Source organism: Erinaceus europaeus, chromosome 15 (genome assembly GCF_950295315.1).
Source record: "Erinaceus europaeus chromosome 15, mEriEur2.1, whole genome shotgun sequence".
Classification (NCBI taxonomy): Eukaryota; Metazoa; Chordata; class Mammalia; order Eulipotyphla; family Erinaceidae; genus Erinaceus; species Erinaceus europaeus.
In genome coordinates, this window is record NC_080176.1 from 19,872,401 (window position 1) to 19,890,794 (window position 18,394).

At 45.0% G+C, this 18,394-nt stretch overlaps 1 protein-coding gene across 2 annotated transcripts in view; it reads left to right on the forward strand.

The window, feature by feature from the left end:
* The window catches only part of LOC103119751 (integrin alpha-M), a 63,659-nt gene that overhangs the window by 34,157 nt on the left and 11,108 nt on the right, over positions 1-18,394 (forward strand). For both annotated transcript variants that reach the window (XM_060173110.1, XM_007530074.3), the window contains 6 exons: positions 1,413-1,542; positions 2,341-2,483; positions 6,183-6,323; positions 6,405-6,617; positions 13,492-13,622; positions 13,708-13,871. In XM_060173110.1, coding sequence (XP_060029093.1) covers positions 1,413-1,542; positions 2,341-2,483; positions 6,183-6,323; positions 6,405-6,617; positions 13,492-13,622; positions 13,708-13,871 — 922 coding nt within the window. The remainder of the gene's footprint in view (positions 1-1,412; positions 1,543-2,340; positions 2,484-6,182; positions 6,324-6,404; positions 6,618-13,491; positions 13,623-13,707; positions 13,872-18,394) is intronic.

Below are 18,394 nucleotides of genomic sequence, written 5' to 3' on the forward strand. Positions count from 1 at the left end.
TTTATTCCCTTTTGTTGCCCTTGTTGTTTTATTGTTGTAGTTATTATTGTTGTTGTCATTGTTGGATAGGACAGAGAGAAATGGAGAGAGGGGAGGAAGACAGAGAGGGGGAAAGAAAGACACCTGCAGACCTGCTTCACCCCCTGTGAAGCGACTCCCCTGCAGGTGGGGAGCCGGGGTTCGAACCGGGATCCTTACGCCGGTCCTTGTGCTTTGTGCCACCTGTGCTTAACCCGCTGCACTACAGCCCGACTCCCATACATAAAATCTTTAAGAAATGTTTATTCATTTGAGAGGGGGAGAGAACAAAGCCTACTTACCTCTAACATTATTTAGTGCCAGAGACTGAACCTGGGATCACTCACATGCAAGTTCTGTGTATTTTTTACTATTGTACTGTTGTCTTGCTCCCTGCCCATCATTTATTTTACTTTTGAGAGACATGGAGAAAGAGACACACAGAGAGATACACAGAGAGAAACACCAGAGCACTGAACAGCTCTGGCTTATGGTGGTGGTGGGGATTGAACCTGGGACTTTAGAGCCTCAGGCATGAGAGTCTGTTTGCATAACCATGATGCTATATCCCCACCCATCCCTGTCCATTATTTTTATTGGAATTTTTTTTTTCTTTTACATTTTTTCCCGAGTTCTTTAGGTATTTTGGCTATTAATGCCTTAGCAGGTACAAGATCTGTAAATATTTTATCTCATTCTGTAGGCTGCCTTTTTGTCTTGTAGATGGTTTCCTTTGCTGTGCAAAAGCCTTTCCTTTGCTTTGCTGCAGTCCCACTCTTTATTTTAGCTTTTGCTACTTTTATTTATTTTTCTTTTGGTGTCAAGACCCCAAAATCTCATTGTCACAAAGTCAAAGAGTTCACCACTTATTTATTTATTTTTTTCTTCTTGGAATTTTATGGTTCCAGGTATGTTCACATTTCTGATCTATTTAAATTTGATTTCAGTGAACAGGACAAGCTAATGACTGGTCCAGTTTATCCTACTGCATGTGACCATCCAGTTGTCCCAAATACCATTTGCTGGAGAAACTGTCCTCTTTCCACTGTTCTTTCTTGGTACCTTTGTTATAAAGTAGTTTATGTGTGGGCTTCTTTCCAGACTGTTATGTTCTAGTCATCTCTGTGTCTTTTTTTTTTTTTCTTTGCAAACACCATACTGTTTTTGCTACGTGGCTTTATAATATAATTTGAAATCAGGAAATGTGATGTCTCCAACTCTGTTCTTTCTCAAGACTGCTCTGGCTAATCAGGGTCTACTGGACACATTTTTTTTTTTTTTTTTTACTGGACACATTTTGAGATGATTTATTTCTATGAACAAACCATTGGAATTTTGCTAGAGATTGCACTGGAGCTGTAGACTGTTCTATCCTGGTTTATTCTCCCCTCTAGAATGGTCCTCTGCTAGGCGCTGTGGGGAGCTTTGACTGGGCTGGTGGAGCCTTTCTGCGCAAGTCCAAGGATGCATTCACCTTCATTAACATGACAAGGGTAGATTCAACCATGAATGATGCTTACTTGGGTAAGTGGAGACTCAGCATTATGCTCAAAGGGGTCTGAATGTGGCACCTCTCTCTCTCTCTCTTTTACTTTGATAGGACAGAGGAAAATTGAGAGGGAAAGGGAGATACCTGCAGACCTCCTTACTACTCATTAAGCTTTCCCCCCTGCAGGAGGGGATTGAGGACTTGAACTTGGGGCCCTGTTCATGGTAATGTGTGTGCTCTACCAGATATGCCACCACTCAGCCTTCCTGGTGTTCTCAACTAGTGTAGATGTCATTGCATTTGTCATAGATGCTTGGGATAGATTAATTTTAATTCAATCTTATTTATATTTTTTATTTATGTATTTATTTATTTTTGCCACCAGGGTTATCCCTGGGGCTTCGTGTTTGCATAACTCCACCACTGCTAATGGCTCCCACTTCTGTGTTCTTTTCATTTTATAGAGGATGAGAGACACAGAGATGGGTGGGAGGATGGGAGAGAGAGTGAAAGAGGAGGAGGAGGAGCCATCTCCACCGCTAGTGAAGCTTCCCCCCTAGAGGTGGGGACCTGGGGCTTGAACCTGGTTCCTCATGCCTGGTAACAGCTGTGCTCTACCAGGTGTGCCGCCACCTGGCCTCCTGGGATTGCTTTAAAGACAGACATTTCAAAATTTTCTTTTAATTGTGTCAACAAATAGGAAGACAGTGGGCAGCACCCATTTACCCCAAACCTTCCACGCACGGAGCTGCCCCACTGCAGGGACCGGCCGGGCTGCAGGGGGGTGGGGGCTGCACGGGGAAGCACCTTTCCTCTTAGACCATCATCCTCAGGTTATGCTGCTGAAGTTGTCTGGCGGAGTCGGGTACAGTACCTGGTCCTGGGGGCGCCTCGATACCAGCACACCGGCATGGTGGTGATGTTCAAGCCGGGTGGCCTGGCCTGGGAGACCAGCTCAGTCATCCAGGGCAGCCAGGTGAGTGCCGAGTGCATGGAGCTGGGAGGCTGGGGCTTGGGAGCAGTTTGGTCATCCAGGGCATGAGTGTAACGCAGGGGCCTGGGAGACCTGCTCTGTTATTCAGGCCAGGTAGGTGAGTGCTGAGCATACGCAGCTGGGGTGCTGGGGCCTGGGAGAACTGTTTGCTCATTCAGGACAGGTAGGCGAGTACCGAGCTGATGGAATGCGGATATGCAGAGGCATTCTGGGAAGATCCCAGGACAGGTATCATTAATTGCACCATGAACCATAGTTTTGTAAAGGGGCCTCCAGAAGTCTCTGATCTGGCAAGTTACAGGGCCAGTTTTGTAACAATAAATAACCATGCTTCATTTGTGCAGAGCCCCTGTCTACTTGTGTTCAGAGTTGGGGTTTAACCAGTATAATCATAGCTGTCATTGAAATATTGAGATGGGTGACCTGAGAGGTGGCACAGTGAATAAAACGTTGAATTCTCAAACATGAGTTCTCAAGTTCAACTCCTGGTATTGCATGTGCCAGAGTAATGCTCTGGTTTTCTTTCTGCTTCTCTCCCCCCCCCACTACAATTATTTTAAGATGATTTAAAAATTTTCAAGATGGTTCTATAGATGCTGACAAATTGCTGCTTCTCTCAGTTGCCCTGCCCCAACACATGTACTCCAATTCCTTCCTTAGTATTTTATTATTTTTTTTTGTAGTTGTTGCCACTAGGGTTGTTGCTGAAGCTTTTGTGAAGTTTTCCCCTGGCAAGTGCCCCCATGTGGTGGCCTGGGGCTCGAACCTGAGCCCTTATGCATGTAGACATTTGTGCTCAACCAGGTGCGCCACCTGCCCTCAGAATTTTTTTTTTTTTCCTGAGCTTTGCTCAGCTCTGGTTTATATTGGTGTGAGGGACTGAACCTGGGAATTTGGATCTCCGCAGGGGGAAAGCTTCACGAGTGGTGAAGCAGTGCTGCAGATGTATGTCTCTCTCTCCTTTTCTATCACCCCCTTTCCCTCTCAATTTCTGGATGTCTCTATCCAATATATAAATAAAGGTAATAAAAAATAAAAAAAAACTACAATGTTGTTTAAATGTCTAATCTCCAGAGGCTGGGCAGTGGCGCACCCAGGAGAGCACACATGTTAACATGCACAAAGATCCAGGTTTAGGCCCCAATTCCCGCCTGTGTGGATGGGGAAGCTTCCTGAGCTCCACTGGTAGGGTACCTGCCTTGTCATGTACACTTAACCACGGTTTGAGCTCCTGGCACACCACGTGGGAGGACTTTACATCAGAAGCTGCTTCACTGCTCTGGTGTCTCTATATGTCTCTGTCATTCACGGACAACACTGACTGGAGTGTTGAAATCACTTGTGTATGAACTCCTATGATGAGCAAACCAGAAAGAATGTAACTGGGGCTGGGGAGACAGCATCATAGTTCTGCAAAAGACTTTCATGCCTGAGGCTCTAAAGTCCCAGGTTCAGTCCTCACCACCACTATAGGTTGGAACTGAGTTGTGTTCTGGTTTTAAAAAGATAAAAAAAAGAAATAAAATAATCCAATTAAAAAGTAAGCAAAATGTTTGAGCCAACACTTCATCAAAGAAGACACAAAGATGGCAAAAGAGTATGGGAAGAAGCATCCCTTGTCCCAGATCATTAGGGAAAAGCAAACAGACACCAGGAGATAGGATCACATACCTAGAAGGATGGGTAACAGAAAGGAAATTCAACTGGTTACTTCTAGCAAGTACTGGAAACTAAAACTCACTTCTCTACCAGAAGGGGAGTGGCACTCCTGTTTTGGAAACATCTGTCAGTGTCTTTTCAAGGTCAGCACTCAGCTGCTGTAACAGCCATCCTGTTCCTAAGTTATTTACCCAGAAGTAAAAACAGGTGTTCCTTTGACCAGAAGAGCATGGGAGGAATGTTTGTATGGACTCCGTTCAGCATGGCCCCAAAGCAAACACAGTCTAAATCCCTCTGAGTAAGTGGGATAAAGAAATGATGGTACCACCACGATGGATGGCTGGTCAAAATAAAAAGGGACAGTTATACTGAAACATGAAACTATTCTGGAAGGTACTGTCTGCAGGACTCAGAGTCCTGTTCAGCCAGTAGTCAAACCTTGTTTGTTGATTGAATGAATGGGTGAATAAATCAATAGACATAGATGACTTCTGGGGATGGATTCTGGATTCCATGTATTGACACCGAACATACCTCTAATATCCTCTTAAAAAGACAGCTACAGGGAGTTGGGCAGTTAGTTGCACAGCGAGTTAAGCGCACATGGCATGAAGCACAAGGACTGGCATAAGCATCCCGGTTCGAGCCCCTGGCTCCCCACCTGCAGGGGAGTCGCTTCACAAGCGGTGAAGCAGGTCTGCAGGTGTCTTTTTCTCCCCCTCTCTGTCTTCTCCTCCTCTCTCCATTTCTTTCTGTCCTATCTAACAATGACGACATCAATAACAACAACAATAATAACCACAACAATAATAACTACAACAGCAATAAAGAAAACAACAAGGGCAACAAAGGGAAAATAAATAAATATAAAAAATTAAAAAAGATAGCTACTATTTCATGATACCACACACTTATTATTATTTACGGACACCATGGTTACCTGGGACTTGGTGCTTATACTACGAACGCACTGCTCCCAGGGGCTTTTAAAAACATTTTTATTTTACTTGATGGAGCAGAGAGAAATTGAGAGGAGAGGGGGAGACGGAGATGGAGAGAGACACCTGCAGCGCTGCTTCACTGCTCATGAAACCTCCCCTCTGCAGGTGGGAAGTGGAGGCTTGAACCCAGGTACTTAGACATGGTAACGTGTGCTCTACCAGATGTGCCGCGGCTTGCCCCTCCACTTCTCTAGCAATAGTTATTATCATGATGATGATGATGATCATTATTTTTGCCACCAGTATTATCTCTTGAGCTCACTGCCTTCATGATTCCCCTGCTCTCAGTGGTCAGTTTTCTTTCTTCTAGATAGAGACTGAGAGACAGGAAGAGATCGAAAGGGAAAGAGACACCAATCCACCCCTCCTGAAGCTCCTTCCCACAGGGGCTCCCACGTGGTAGCTCTGGGCTTGAACCTGGGTCCTTGTGCATGCTAACGTGTGTGCTCTACTGGGTGAGCCACCTGTCAGCCCCCACAATAGTTTTTTAAAAAAATTTATTTATTTATTCCATTTGTTGCCCTTGTTGTTTTATTATTGTAGTTATTATTGTTATTATTGATGTTGTTGTTGGATAGGACAGAAATGGAGAGGGGAGGGGAAGACAGAGGAGGAGAGAAAGATAGACACCTGCAGACCTGCTTCACCGCCTGTGAAGCGAATCCCTTGCAGGTGGGGAGCCAGGGGCTTGAACCAGGATCCTTATGCTGGTTCTTGTGCTTTGCACCACCTGCGCTTAACCCGCTGCGCTACAGCCTGACTCCCGTTTTTTTTTTTTTAACCCAAAACAATTGATGGTTGTTAACAAGACTTTCAGCTTTGATACGCCTCCCCCACCCCCAACACTTCCAGAGGCTTGCCCTTCCAGGTTTTTCTGGAATTTTTCAATCCATTTCTTTTCCCCCGCTGCCTCAGTCATCCCTCTGGAGCACATTTTGGGGAGACCACAACTCAGAGCTTCAACCACGGGCCCCTCCAGTCCCCCACTCGCTGTGTGTGAATCCGCCCTCTTGTCTTCCAGATCGGCTCCTACTTCGGGGCGTCCCTTTGCTCGGTGGACGTGGACAGAGACGGCAGCTCGGACCTGGTGCTCATCGGGGCTCCCCACTACTACGAGCAGACGCGGGGGGGTCAGGTGTCCCTGTGCCCCTTGCCCAAGGGGGTAAGCGGGGCCGGGTGGGAAGAGGGTGAGGTGGGTGGGGTACTGCCAGGTGTGGGGGTCCTGACCCGCCCTGCTCTGCAGAGGGCCCGCTGGCACTGTGAGGGCGCCGTGCTGCGCGGGGTGCAGGGCCACCCCTGGGCGCGCTTTGGGGCGGCCCTGACGGTGCTGGGGGACGTGAACGGGGACAAGCTGGCGGATGTGGCCGTGGGAGCCCCTGGAGAGCAGGAGAACCGAGGTGCCGTGTACCTGTTTCATGGGACGTCGGGCCAGGGCATCAGCCCCACCCACAGCCAGGTGAGCCCGGCCCCATTCCCCCCCCCCCACTCCTGTGGCCTTTCCTTCTCCGTCTCCCCAGGGCTCCCGCCCAACCGTTCACCTTAGGGAATTTCAACCCTAAGGCCCGTGGGTGGTACTCCTGGTTGTGCACACATGCTACAATGCTCAAAGACCAAGGTTCAAGCCCCTGCCTCCTATCTGCGGGGGGGGTGGGGTGGTGGTGAGGGGGGGGAGCGAGCTTTACCAGCAGTGAAGCAGGCTTCAGGTGTCTTTCTCTCTCCCTCTCTATTTGCTCCTTCCCACTTAATTTCTCTGTCTCTATCAAAATAAATACCCTTCTAACACATTACAGTCATCCCAAAGGTTTTATTTATTTATTTATTCCTTTTTGTTGCCCTTGTTGTTTTATTATTGTACTTATTGTTGTTATTGATGGTGTTGTAGGATAGGGCAGAGAGAAATGGAGAGAGAAGGGGAAGACAGAGAGGGGGAGAGAAAGATAGACACCTGCAGGCCTGCTTCACCGCCTGTGAAGCGACTCCCCTGCAGGTGGGGAGCCGGGGCTCAAACCACGATCCTTACGCTGGTCCTTGTGCTTAGCGCCACATGCACTTAACTCACTGGGCTACCGCCAGATTCCCTCAAAGGTTTTTTTTAAGGCTACTGGTCCTTGCCTCCGCCAACACGTATTAATCGAGGGTTTTTTCCTCCCTACATTTTGTTTTGAAAATATGTTCAACTTACAGCCACATGGAAAGAATCATCTAGTGAATACCCATAGTTTAATCACTTATGTTTTTTAAATATTTATTTATTTTCCCTTTTGTTACCCTTGTTTTTTTATTGTTGTTGTAGTTATTATTGTTGTTGTTGATGATGTTCATTGTTAGATAGGACAGAGAGAAATGGAGAGAGGAGGGGAATACAGAGAGGGGCAGAGAAAGAGAGACACCTGCAGACCTGCTTCACCGCCTGTGAAGCGATTCCCCTGTAGGTGGGGAGCCAGGGGCTCGAACCGAGATCCTCACTCAGGTCCTCGCGCTTTGTGTCACGTGCGCTTAAACTGCTGTGCTACTGCCCAATCACTTATGTTTTATCAATACAACGAACACTTACAAGATAACTTTCTTGATAAGATATCCATCCTTTATTCAACCATTTCGTATTAATAAATTGTTATTTTTGGGGCTTCGCCACTCCAGGCTCACTTTTTCAGATAGAGACAGGAAAGTAGAGAGGCAGAGAGATAGAGACAGGGAGAGACCACAGCTTCATTTTGTGCAGTAGGGGGTGAGCTTGAGCCTGGCTTGAGTTTTTGGCAAAATAATGTACTAAGAAAGCTATTTTGCATGGAACCAGGTGGTGGTACACCAGGTTAGGTGCACATATGGCAATGCTCAAGGGCCTGGGTTTGAGCCCCCCACCCCCACCTGCATGGGGAAAGCTTTGTGAGTGTTGAAGCAGTGTGCCAGGTGTCTCTGTCTCTCTCCCTTCCCTACCACCCCCTTACCTCTGAATCTCTGACTGTCTCTATCCAATAAATACATAAAGATAAAACAAACAAAAAGCTATTTTGCAGGAGTCAGGCGGTAGCACAGCGGGTTAAGCACAGGTGGCACAAAGCACAAGGACCGGCGAAAGGATCCCAGTTCGAGCCCCTGGCTCCCCACCTGCAGGGGTGTCGCTTCACAAGTAGTGAAGCAGGTCTGCAGGTGTCTCTCTTTCTTTCTCCCTCTCTGTCTTCCTCTCCTCTCTCCATTTCTCTCTGTCCTATCCAACAATGACAACACAAAAACAATAATTACTACAACAATAAAACAACAAGGGCAACAAAAGGGAATAAATAAATATTAAAAAAATCTTTAACAAAAAAAGCTATTTTGTCAGCATTCTCGTTTTAAAAATGTATCTGAGCAAGTTGCCACATCAGACCTGTTGGTATCTTCTAATTCTGCTTTTAAAAACCCCTTCTGTTTCATTTGGTTTAAATCCCCCCTGCTTAACACTGCATTCTATTTACATAACCACTGCCGTCTATTTACATAAATCACTTTTACATTTACATAAAGCACCACCTTCCCTCCAGGGCATTGGTGGTTTAGTGGTAGAATTCTCTCCTGCTCCACCCCCTCTCCTTGTCACACCCTGATCCTCTCCTTGTCATACCCTGATTTTCACCAGTCACTTTTCTCTCCACCCTCTCTATGTTGCATCCTGTTCCCACCCTACTGGGCTAGTATATTTATTTAAGGACAAGATTGTTTGTAGTAGATTAGTTTAGCTTAGCTTGGTATAGATTGCGCTGCGACCTGCATGAATAAAGAGATACTGCGTACAGCTCAACCATGAGTCCCTGGTCGTCTGTCTCCTGTCAGTGAAGCTCAGCCCGACAAGACCTCTGCCCCTAAATACATCAGCTGTATGTTCCCAACTAGAATTCTGTGTTTCCTTACTATGGCTTTTAAAAGATTTATTTATTGGGGTTCGGGGGAGAAGGGAGAGAAAGCATCATTTGGCACACGCAGTGCCAGGAATTGAACTTAGGACCTAATGCTTGAGAGTCCAGCTTTCTAGCCACTGCATTATCTCCCAGGCCACTCTTACTGTAAAGATAAGTTTCCAGGGTCCGGTGGTGGCACACCTGACTGAGGACCCAGATTACAATGCACAAGGACCCAGGTTTGGCCCCTGGTCCCTATCTGCAGGGGGAATGCTTTGCAAGTGGTGAAGCAGTACTGCAGGTGTGTCTATATTTCTCTCTCCTGACACCCTTTTCCCTCTTGGTTTTTGGCTGTCTCTATCCAATAAATAAATCAATATAATAAAAAAAAGATAAATTTCCAGGGAGGAAGAATACATCTTTAGTCGTTTAATAAGATTTGATAAATGGGTACATCTGTGTAACCCACAGTTTTGTCAAGATACAGGACATCACCATTGTTCTAGAAGGTCCTCTCCTCTCCTTTACCAGTCAATTTCGTTTTTAATTCATTAATTTTTTATTTGACAAGGCAGAGAGAAATTGAGAGGGGAGACAGAGGAGAGAGAAACCACTGCTTCACCACTTGTAACGTTTCCTCCCTGCAGGTGGGGACCCGGCGTTTGAACCTGGGTCCTTTGTGGCTGGTAACACGTGCACTCAACTGGGTGCACCACCTACCGGGCCGCACCAGTCAGTTTCCGATACCACCCCACCCCACCCCACCCCAGAAGAAGCAGCGTTCTGCTGCCCTTCCAGTGGAGGCAGGCTGGTTTGCGCATTCTAGAACATTCTGCAGAGGACACGTGTGGGTTTCAGTGGTTTTCACCTGCTCTTTGGTTGCAGCCAGAGCTGAGAACCACATCTCCCCTCACTTCTCTTTGTACAGTGCCACTTATTCCCCAGTGGCATTTGTTTTCCTGTATAAATGGGACATGAATGCTCTGGTTTGACTTCATTTTTATTTTTATTTATTTAAAACATTTTTTTTTGTTTCCAGGGTTATTGCTGGGGTTCGGTGCCTGCACTACAAATCCACTGCTTCTGGAGACCATTTCCCCCCCTTTTGTTGCCCTTGTTTTATTGTTGTTGTGATTATTTTTGTTTAAATCTTTATTCCCTTTTTTGTTGCCCTGGTTGTTTTATTGTTGTAGTTATTATTGTTGTCGTCATTGTTGGATAGGACAGAGAGAAATGGAGAGAGGAGGGGAAGACAGAGAGAGGGAGAGAAAGATAGACACCTGCAGACCTGCTTCACCGCCTGTGAAGCGACTCCCCTGCAGGTGGGCAGCCAGGGGCTTGCACGCTGGTCCTTGCACTTGGCGCCATGTGCACTTAACCCACTGCACTACTGCCCGAGCCCCTTGACTTCATTTTTATTACAAGAGCTTTTTAAAAACTGTATTTATATTTATTTATTTAGGATAGAGACAGAAATTGAGAGGGAAGGAGACAGAGGGGGAGAGAGAAAGAGTCTTGAACACTGCTTCACTACTTGTGACATTCCCCCTGCAGTTGGGGATTAGGGGACTTGAACTGGGTCCTTGTGCATTGCTTCTGGGTGTGCCTCTGCCCAGCCCTTATAAGAGCTTTTGATTCTTGTGCACATCTGTGAGTCTAAAGTAACCGGGATAAGCCACAGTGCCCTCATCCTTCCTGCTCCATACCTCACCCCATAAAGGAAGCCAAGGACTTTATTAACTTCTCAGTCTGCTCTGTGTGTTATTTACACATCTCCCCCACCCCCACCCTTGCAATTGGGGTTCCGCTGTTTGAACAAATCAGCCTGCATGTCCCTTCCAACCACCGCCTTATACAAAAATTCAAAACCACACTTCCTCCTGAGAGATGAGTATACAATATTGACTTACCATTAAACACTGTGAGCTTTTATTTTATGAAAATGTAAAGTGTACTGTGTCACATTTTTTTGTATGTACATGTAAAATATGCAATGTGCACATACTTTATTTACTGATCCACCATTATTTTATTTATTTAATTTCTTTATTGGGGAATTAATGTTTTATAGATTTATTTATTTATTTTTTAAGTTTCAGATCTTATTTATTTATTTATTCCTTTTCATTGCCCTTGGTGTTTTATTGTTGGAGGTATTATTGATGCCGTTGTTGTTGGATAGGACAGAGAGAAATGGAGAGAGGAGGGGAAGACAGAGAGGGGGAGAGAAAGATAGACACCTGCAGACCTGCTTCACTGCCTGTGAAGCGACTCCCCTGCAGGTGGGGAGCCGGGGCTTGAACAGGGATCCTTGAGCCAGTCCTTGCACTTTGCGCCACCTGTGTTTAACCCTCTGCGCTATCTCCCGACTCCCCATTATTTTAATTTTTTAGCTTCTTTTTATTTGCCATCATGAAATCATGAATATTCACTTCAATAACCAACCCTTCTATTCCTAAGGACTGTTAAGCCCTATTTAATTTTTTTTCTATGAAGCTATCAGATAAGTGTTAGTGTTTTTTTTCTTTTTTTAAAAATGTCTTTATTGGGGGATTAATGTTTTACAGTTGACAGTAAATACAGTAGTTTGTATATGCACATTTCCTAGTTTTCCACATAACAATACAACCTCCATTAGGTCCTCTGCTGTGTTATTTTCTTTATTGAGGAATTAATGGTATTTTAAAACATTTTTACTAGAACACTGCTCAGCTCTGGCTTATGGCGGTGTGTGGGACTGAATCTGGGACATTACAATTTCTTTCTTTCTTTCTTTCTTTCTTTCTTTCTTTCTTTCTCTCTCTCCCTTCCTTCCTTCCTTCCTTCCTTCCTTTCTTTCTTTTAGATTTTATTTATTTATTAATGAGAAAGATAGGAGAGAGAGAGAGAAAGAACCAGACATCACTCTGGTACATGTGCTGCTGGGGACTGAACTCAGGACCTCATGCTTGAGAGTCCAATGCCTCAGCCACTGCGCCACCTCCCAGACCACCATGACAGTTTCTTTGCAGAACCATTATGCTGTCTTCCCTGTCCTATATTAGTCATGAGGACTGCTTGGGAGATAGAACAGTGGGTACCGCTTTGAACTCTCAAGCATGAGGTCCCGAATTCAATCCCCTGACATTTCATGTGCCAGAATGATGCCCTGCTTCCCTCACTCCCCTCCACCACAATAAATAACTTTTTTTTTTCTAAAGAGATAACTCATTAAAAAATACAAGTTTCCACAGCTGCCCTGGGATTTCCTCTTCACTTCCCTTTCTCTGTGGGAACCACTTTCAGATCTTTCTATGATTCTCTCTGGAATCTTCCCTTCCCCACCATGCACAGCTGTTTTGCAGCTGCTTGATTACTGGTTCTGCACTGACCTTCATGATGGTGGGTGAGGACTGAGGTCTCTTTTAGACCCTTCTAGCTACGTGTTCATCTACTACCCAGCCCCTGTATTTATTTATTTTTACCAGAACATCACAGGTCAGGAAAGAGTTTTAATCTTGAAGATAGTAGAGACTCAATTAAAAATTTATTTATCTTATGTGATTGGACAGAGACAAATTGAGAGGTGGACAGAGACAAATTGAGAGGGAAGGGGGGGAGAGAGAGAGAGAGAGAGAGAACCTGTAACACTGTTTCACTATTCACCCTGCAGGTGAGGATTGGGAGCTTGAACCTAAGACCTTGCAAACAGCAGAGTATGTGCTAAACTGGGTGTACCATCACCCAACTCCAGTTTTTTCCTCTCCCATCCAAACACTCTACTTTAATATATATATTTAAATTTATTTATTATTGGATAGAGACAGAGAAATTGAGAGGGGATGGGGAGATACAGAGTGACAGAGACTGAGGCACCTGCTGCATTAATTCACCACTCATGAAGCTTTTCTCCCTGCAAGTAGGGACCAGGGGCTTGGACCAGGGGCTTGAACCAGGTCCTTGTGCACTGCAATATATGTGCTTAATCAGGTGTGTTACCACTTGGCCCCCTAAAAAATATTTTCAATTTCTTTAAATGAGAGAAAGAGAATCAGAGAGAAAGACCACAGCACTGCTCAGCTCTGACTGCTGGGGATTGAACCTAAGACCTTGAAGCCTCAAGCATGAAAGTCTTTTGCAGAACCACCATGCTATGTCCTGGCCCTCTGCTACTTGTATTATGTTGACGGGGTCATTTTGCTTAGCTGCATTTTCAATGTTTAGATTATCCTGACCATGTAGATGAGACTTTGCTGTGTTAAATAGGATGCACTATTTCTTTCCTGTTGCATTTCCCTTTTGTTTTTCCAGAAAGCCCATATAATGGATAGAAACTTGGGGATCTAATCTCAAGGCTGAGGCCTAATGCTGATTAGTGGCCTAGTCCCTGGAGAAGTTGTGGGATGGGGGGGGGGTCTCTCTGGGTGACTGAGTGACATTGTCTCCTGTCCTTTCCTTCCTTTTCATCCTTAGCGCATCGAGGGCTCCCAGCTGTCCTCTGGGCTCCAGTATTTTGGGCAGTCGCTGAGTGGGGGTCAGGACCTCACAATGGATGGCCTGAGGGACTTGGCTGTGGGGGCCCAGGGCCAGGTGCTGCTGGTCAGGTGAGAAGCTCTGTTGGAACTGTCTTCACTTCAGGCAAGAATTTGCTATCTGAAGGATCCTGATAGCTTCCTGGTGTCCCCACAGGTCCCAGCCAGTGCTGAGAGTTGAGGCAACCATGGAGTTCACCCCCAGGGAAGTAGCAAGGAGTGTATTTGAGTGTCGTGATCAGGCGGCAAGAAGTAAGGCCGCCGGAGAGGTCAGAGTCTGCCTCAGAATCCGAAAAAACACTGTGGACCGGCTGAGAGAAGGTGGGACTGGGGGATGGGTGGGGGCTAAGAGCTTATACTATGGGGCCTTGGGGACGAGATGGGGTCCAACCTAGTCTCTTTGGGAAGTCTAGAACCAAGTTCTCCCAGGAATCTGCAGCTTTTTTTCAAGTTTGGCCTGAAGTGGGCAAGCAGTTCCACTGGGCAGGGTGGTTCAGCAATCACCTCAAAGAAGATTATGGCCTTCCCATAATGCCCCACTTCTTTGGAGAACTAACTATCTGTGCACTAGCCAGGATTTGGTTTTTCCCTTTAGCTGAGGCTCAGAGAACTCATTTTATGGGAAGGTGGAGTTGATGAAGCTAAGCGTGAATTTATGACGCCCGGCCCCACACATTGCGTGTAAGCTCTACTAACTCAACTTCCTCCCTTGACTCAGCTCTCAAAGAGTGGATTGTGCTTGGGGTGGAAGAATGCTGCTGGTGGTGTCAGTGGGGACAGATGATGTTCTCCCTCTCCATGTCTCTTCCTCCCTCTCTCCCTCCCCTCTCAATTTCTCTCTGTCTTATCCAGTATAAATGGGGAAAAGGTGGGTTTGTAGTGCTGGCACCAAGTTCCAGCAATAACCCTGAGGCAAAATAAATAAATAAATAAATTATAGATGGTGGCAATGCAAAACGGAATGACTATTATGGGAAACCATGTGGCAGGACAGTGGACATGTATTAACGGATTACCCACCAAATGCCATCTAGTTATATACCCAACGGCAATGTTTATTTCCTAATTTTGATGGGAGGTCCGAGGAAGAATCACTCGGACACCATCTGCTCAGGCTAGTCAAGCGTTTAGAAGGTAAGAGTGGGAAAGCAAAGGGACGTATGTGTGTAGACTCTCAAGGATGAGAAGCAGAAGGTGAAATAAAGGACGAGTGGTGTTGCATTCTCAAGGAGAATCTTTTTTTTTTTTTAATAGACTTTGGGTTGTTAAGGTGATCAATGACAGTTTGGAGGACATTTCATAATTCATTTTTTTAATGATCCTTTGCACTTTACTCTGGGTCACAAAAGTCACATGTCATAGTACTTCCTGGAGGCAGCCATTACCAAAAAACATCTATATTTTGATTGACTGGACAGCCCATTTGGTCTTCATTTTATTTATTTATTTCTTGGAGCAACCCCTCATGGCAACCTGGGGCCTCTAGCCCTGCCAGTTCCTGGCAGTGGTGTCAGAGAGTTAACTTACTGAACTCGAGGGATAACAGAGTATGGACCAGCCATCAGAGCATGGCCAGAAATTGAGAACAGTTGGGGGTCAGGCAGTAGCACAAAGGGGTAAGTGCATATTTTGCAAAGCGCAAGGCCCGGCATAAGGATCCCTGTTTGAGCCCCTGGCTCTCCACCTGCAGGGGTGTCGCTTCACAAGCGGTGAAGCAGGTCTGCAGGTGTCTATCTCTCTATCCCTCTCTGTCTTCCCCTCCTCTCTCCTTTTCTCTCTGTCCTATCCAACAATGATGAGATCAATAACAACAATAATAGTTACAACAACAATAAAACAATAAGGGCAACAAAAGTGAAAATAAATAATAAAAAAAATTTAAAAAATTGGGAACAGTCTTGGGCAGTAGAGAATTGTGGAGAAGGTGCCCAACTTCTATGGATGCTCACATCTAAGCAGTGCATGTGCAGGCCATTAGGTTAAGAAAACTCAGTAGAAGAGAGTTTTCTAACTCTCTTCTGGAGTTAGAAAGTTGAGAGCAGAAATTCAGCAGCTTCCCCAAAAAGAGGGTTGAAAGGGACCTTAGTCAACCTACTGGGGCAATGTCCTTTGAAGGCAGCAATCAGGAGAAACATTAGATAATAGAAGTAGACCCATAGGTGATGCAAGAATCAGTTATGAGGTAGAAGTTGGTGAAGTAGCCACAACTGATAGCTGCAAGAAAGAGAAGTAGTGATGGAGGATTTCAGAAAAGGACTTCAAGAAACTAAGTCAAGGGCTGCAGAGACAGCATAATGGTTATGCAGAAAGATATTCAGACCTGAGGTACCAAAGGTCCCAGGTTCAGTCCCCAGCAACACTATAACTCAGAGCTGAGCAGTGCTATGGTAAAATAAATAAATAAATAAATAAATAAAATAAATAACAAAAATATAAAAATCGGGTCAAGTGGGCATTCTAGCACTGACAAAAATTAAACAAACAGATTTAATAGGGGGTCAGATGGTGGCACACCTGGTTGAATGCACCTGTTACAACGTGCAAGGACTTGGGTTTCAAGCCCCTGGTCCCCAAGTTCAGAGGGAAAGCTTCACGAGTGGTGAAGCAGAGCTGTAGGTGTCTCTATCTCTCTCCTTCTCTATCTCCTCTCCTCTCTGGATTTGTCTCTATCCAGAAAGTTAATAAAAACAAAATATTAAAAAATAGATTAGAAGCAAAACAGGAAATTAGTGAGTTAGAAAAATATGGCAAGGAGGCTGGGCAGTGGCACACCTGGTTGAGCACACACATTACCATGTATGAGGACCCGGGGCAGAGACCTTGCCCTCCACCTACAGGAGGGAGCTTTACTATTGTTGGAACATGTCTGCAGGTGTTTATCTTTTTCTGTCCCTCTCGATCTCCCCTTGCTTCCTCAATTTTTATCTGTCCTATCAGATAAAATAGAAAGGAAAAAACAAAGGTGTGTGTGTGGGAGGGAGGATGGCTACTGGGAGCGGTAGAGTCCTAGTGCTGGCACTGAGCCTTAGCAATAACTTTGGTGGCAAAAGAAAAAAAAAAGTGAGGCAATTGACCGTTTGGGGGAGAGGAGGAAACAGCATAATAATTCTGCAAAAAGAGACAGGCTGGGAGTACCTGTCAATGCCCATGTTCAGTGGGGAAGCAGTTACAGAAGCCAGACCTTCCACCTTCTGCACCCCATAATGTCCCTGGGTCCATACTTCCAGAGGGATAAAGAATAGGAAAGCTATTGGGGGATGGGATACAGAATTTGGGTGGTGGGAATTGTGCTGAGTTGTACCCCTCTTATAATATGGCTTTTGTCAGTGTTTCCTTTTTTTTTTTTTTTTTTAAAGATTTTATTTATTTATTCATGAGAAAGATAGGAGGAGAGAGAAAGAACCAGACATCACTTTGGCACATGTGCTGCCGGGGATCGAACTAAGGACCTCATGCTTGAGAGTCCAAAGCTTTATCACTGCACCACCTCCCAGACCACGTCCGTGTTTCCTTTTTATAAATAAAAATATATTAAAAAAAGACTTTCTACCCTGAGATTCAAAAGTCCTAGGCCCAGTCCCCCACACCATCATAAGCCAGAGTTGAGCAGTGCTCCAGGAAAAAATAAATAAGAAAAGTAAAGTAATTGCGACTATCCAGATTAGCACAGAGGATAAAAAATACAGAAAGAGGGCCATAGAAATGGCATAACGGTTTTGCAAAAAGACTTTCATGTGTGAGGATCCTAGCTTCCAGGTTCAATCCCTGACATCACCATAAGCCAGAACTGAGCAGTGCTTTGGTTAAATACAGAAAAACAAACAAACAAACAAACAAAAAACTCATAAGAGTTGTATATGACATGGCAAAAGATCTAATGAACTTGCCATTGGAATTGCCAAAGTGGGTGGTGGTGGAGAGAATAAGAAAGAAGTGACAGCTACGGAAATAATGGCAAAGAATTTCCTAAAACTGGCAAAAGACCTTAAGGCAGGATAAATACAAAGGAAACCTCCCCACATCCTGTTATCCCAAAGTACACAACCCCACAGGCAGCACCATCTGAAAGAGCAAATGGCTGAAGACCAGTGAAAGACGAGCAAAAGTTCTGAGCAGCCAGAAAAACAGGCCTCATTATTCAGTCCATAGAAAAGTCACTAATTAATTAACAAACTAATTTTAGATAAAGACCGAGAGGCAGAGAGTGAAAGAGACCACAGCCCTCCAGCTTCCTTCATTGCCATGGGGCCTAGGCTCAAACCTGTGTCACACACTTGACAAAGTACTGTCCAAGTGAATCACTGATACTTCACCAATGCATTTCCTTTCTCTTTTTCTCTTTCTTTCTTTCTTTCTTTCTTTCTTTCTTTCTTTCTTTCTTTCTTTCTTTCGTTCTTTCTTTCTTTATTTCTCTTCCTTCCTTCCTTCCTCTTTCTCGTTCTTTCTTTTTTATTTCTTTCTTCCTTTCTGTTAGCACTATGTGGTGGGTGGAATGTGCTAGATGCCTTATAGGCAGCATTCCATTTCATCCTCCCCATTGGGAAGGTTTAATGCATTGTCTCACTTGGAAAAAAAGCCTGTAACTAGTGGCCAGGTGGTGGTGCACCTAGTTAAGCACTCACATTACAGTGTGCCAGGACCCAGGCTCAAGCCCCTGGTCCCTATCTGTATACTGAAAATTATGAGTAACTATTCAAGGAAATTGAAAAACACACACAAAGAAGTGGAAAGATATTTCATGTTCATGGGTTGCAAGAATTAACATCATCAAAATGAATATACTACCCAGAGCTATATACAAATTGAATGCAATGCCCATCAAGATCCCAACCAGTTTTTTAAGG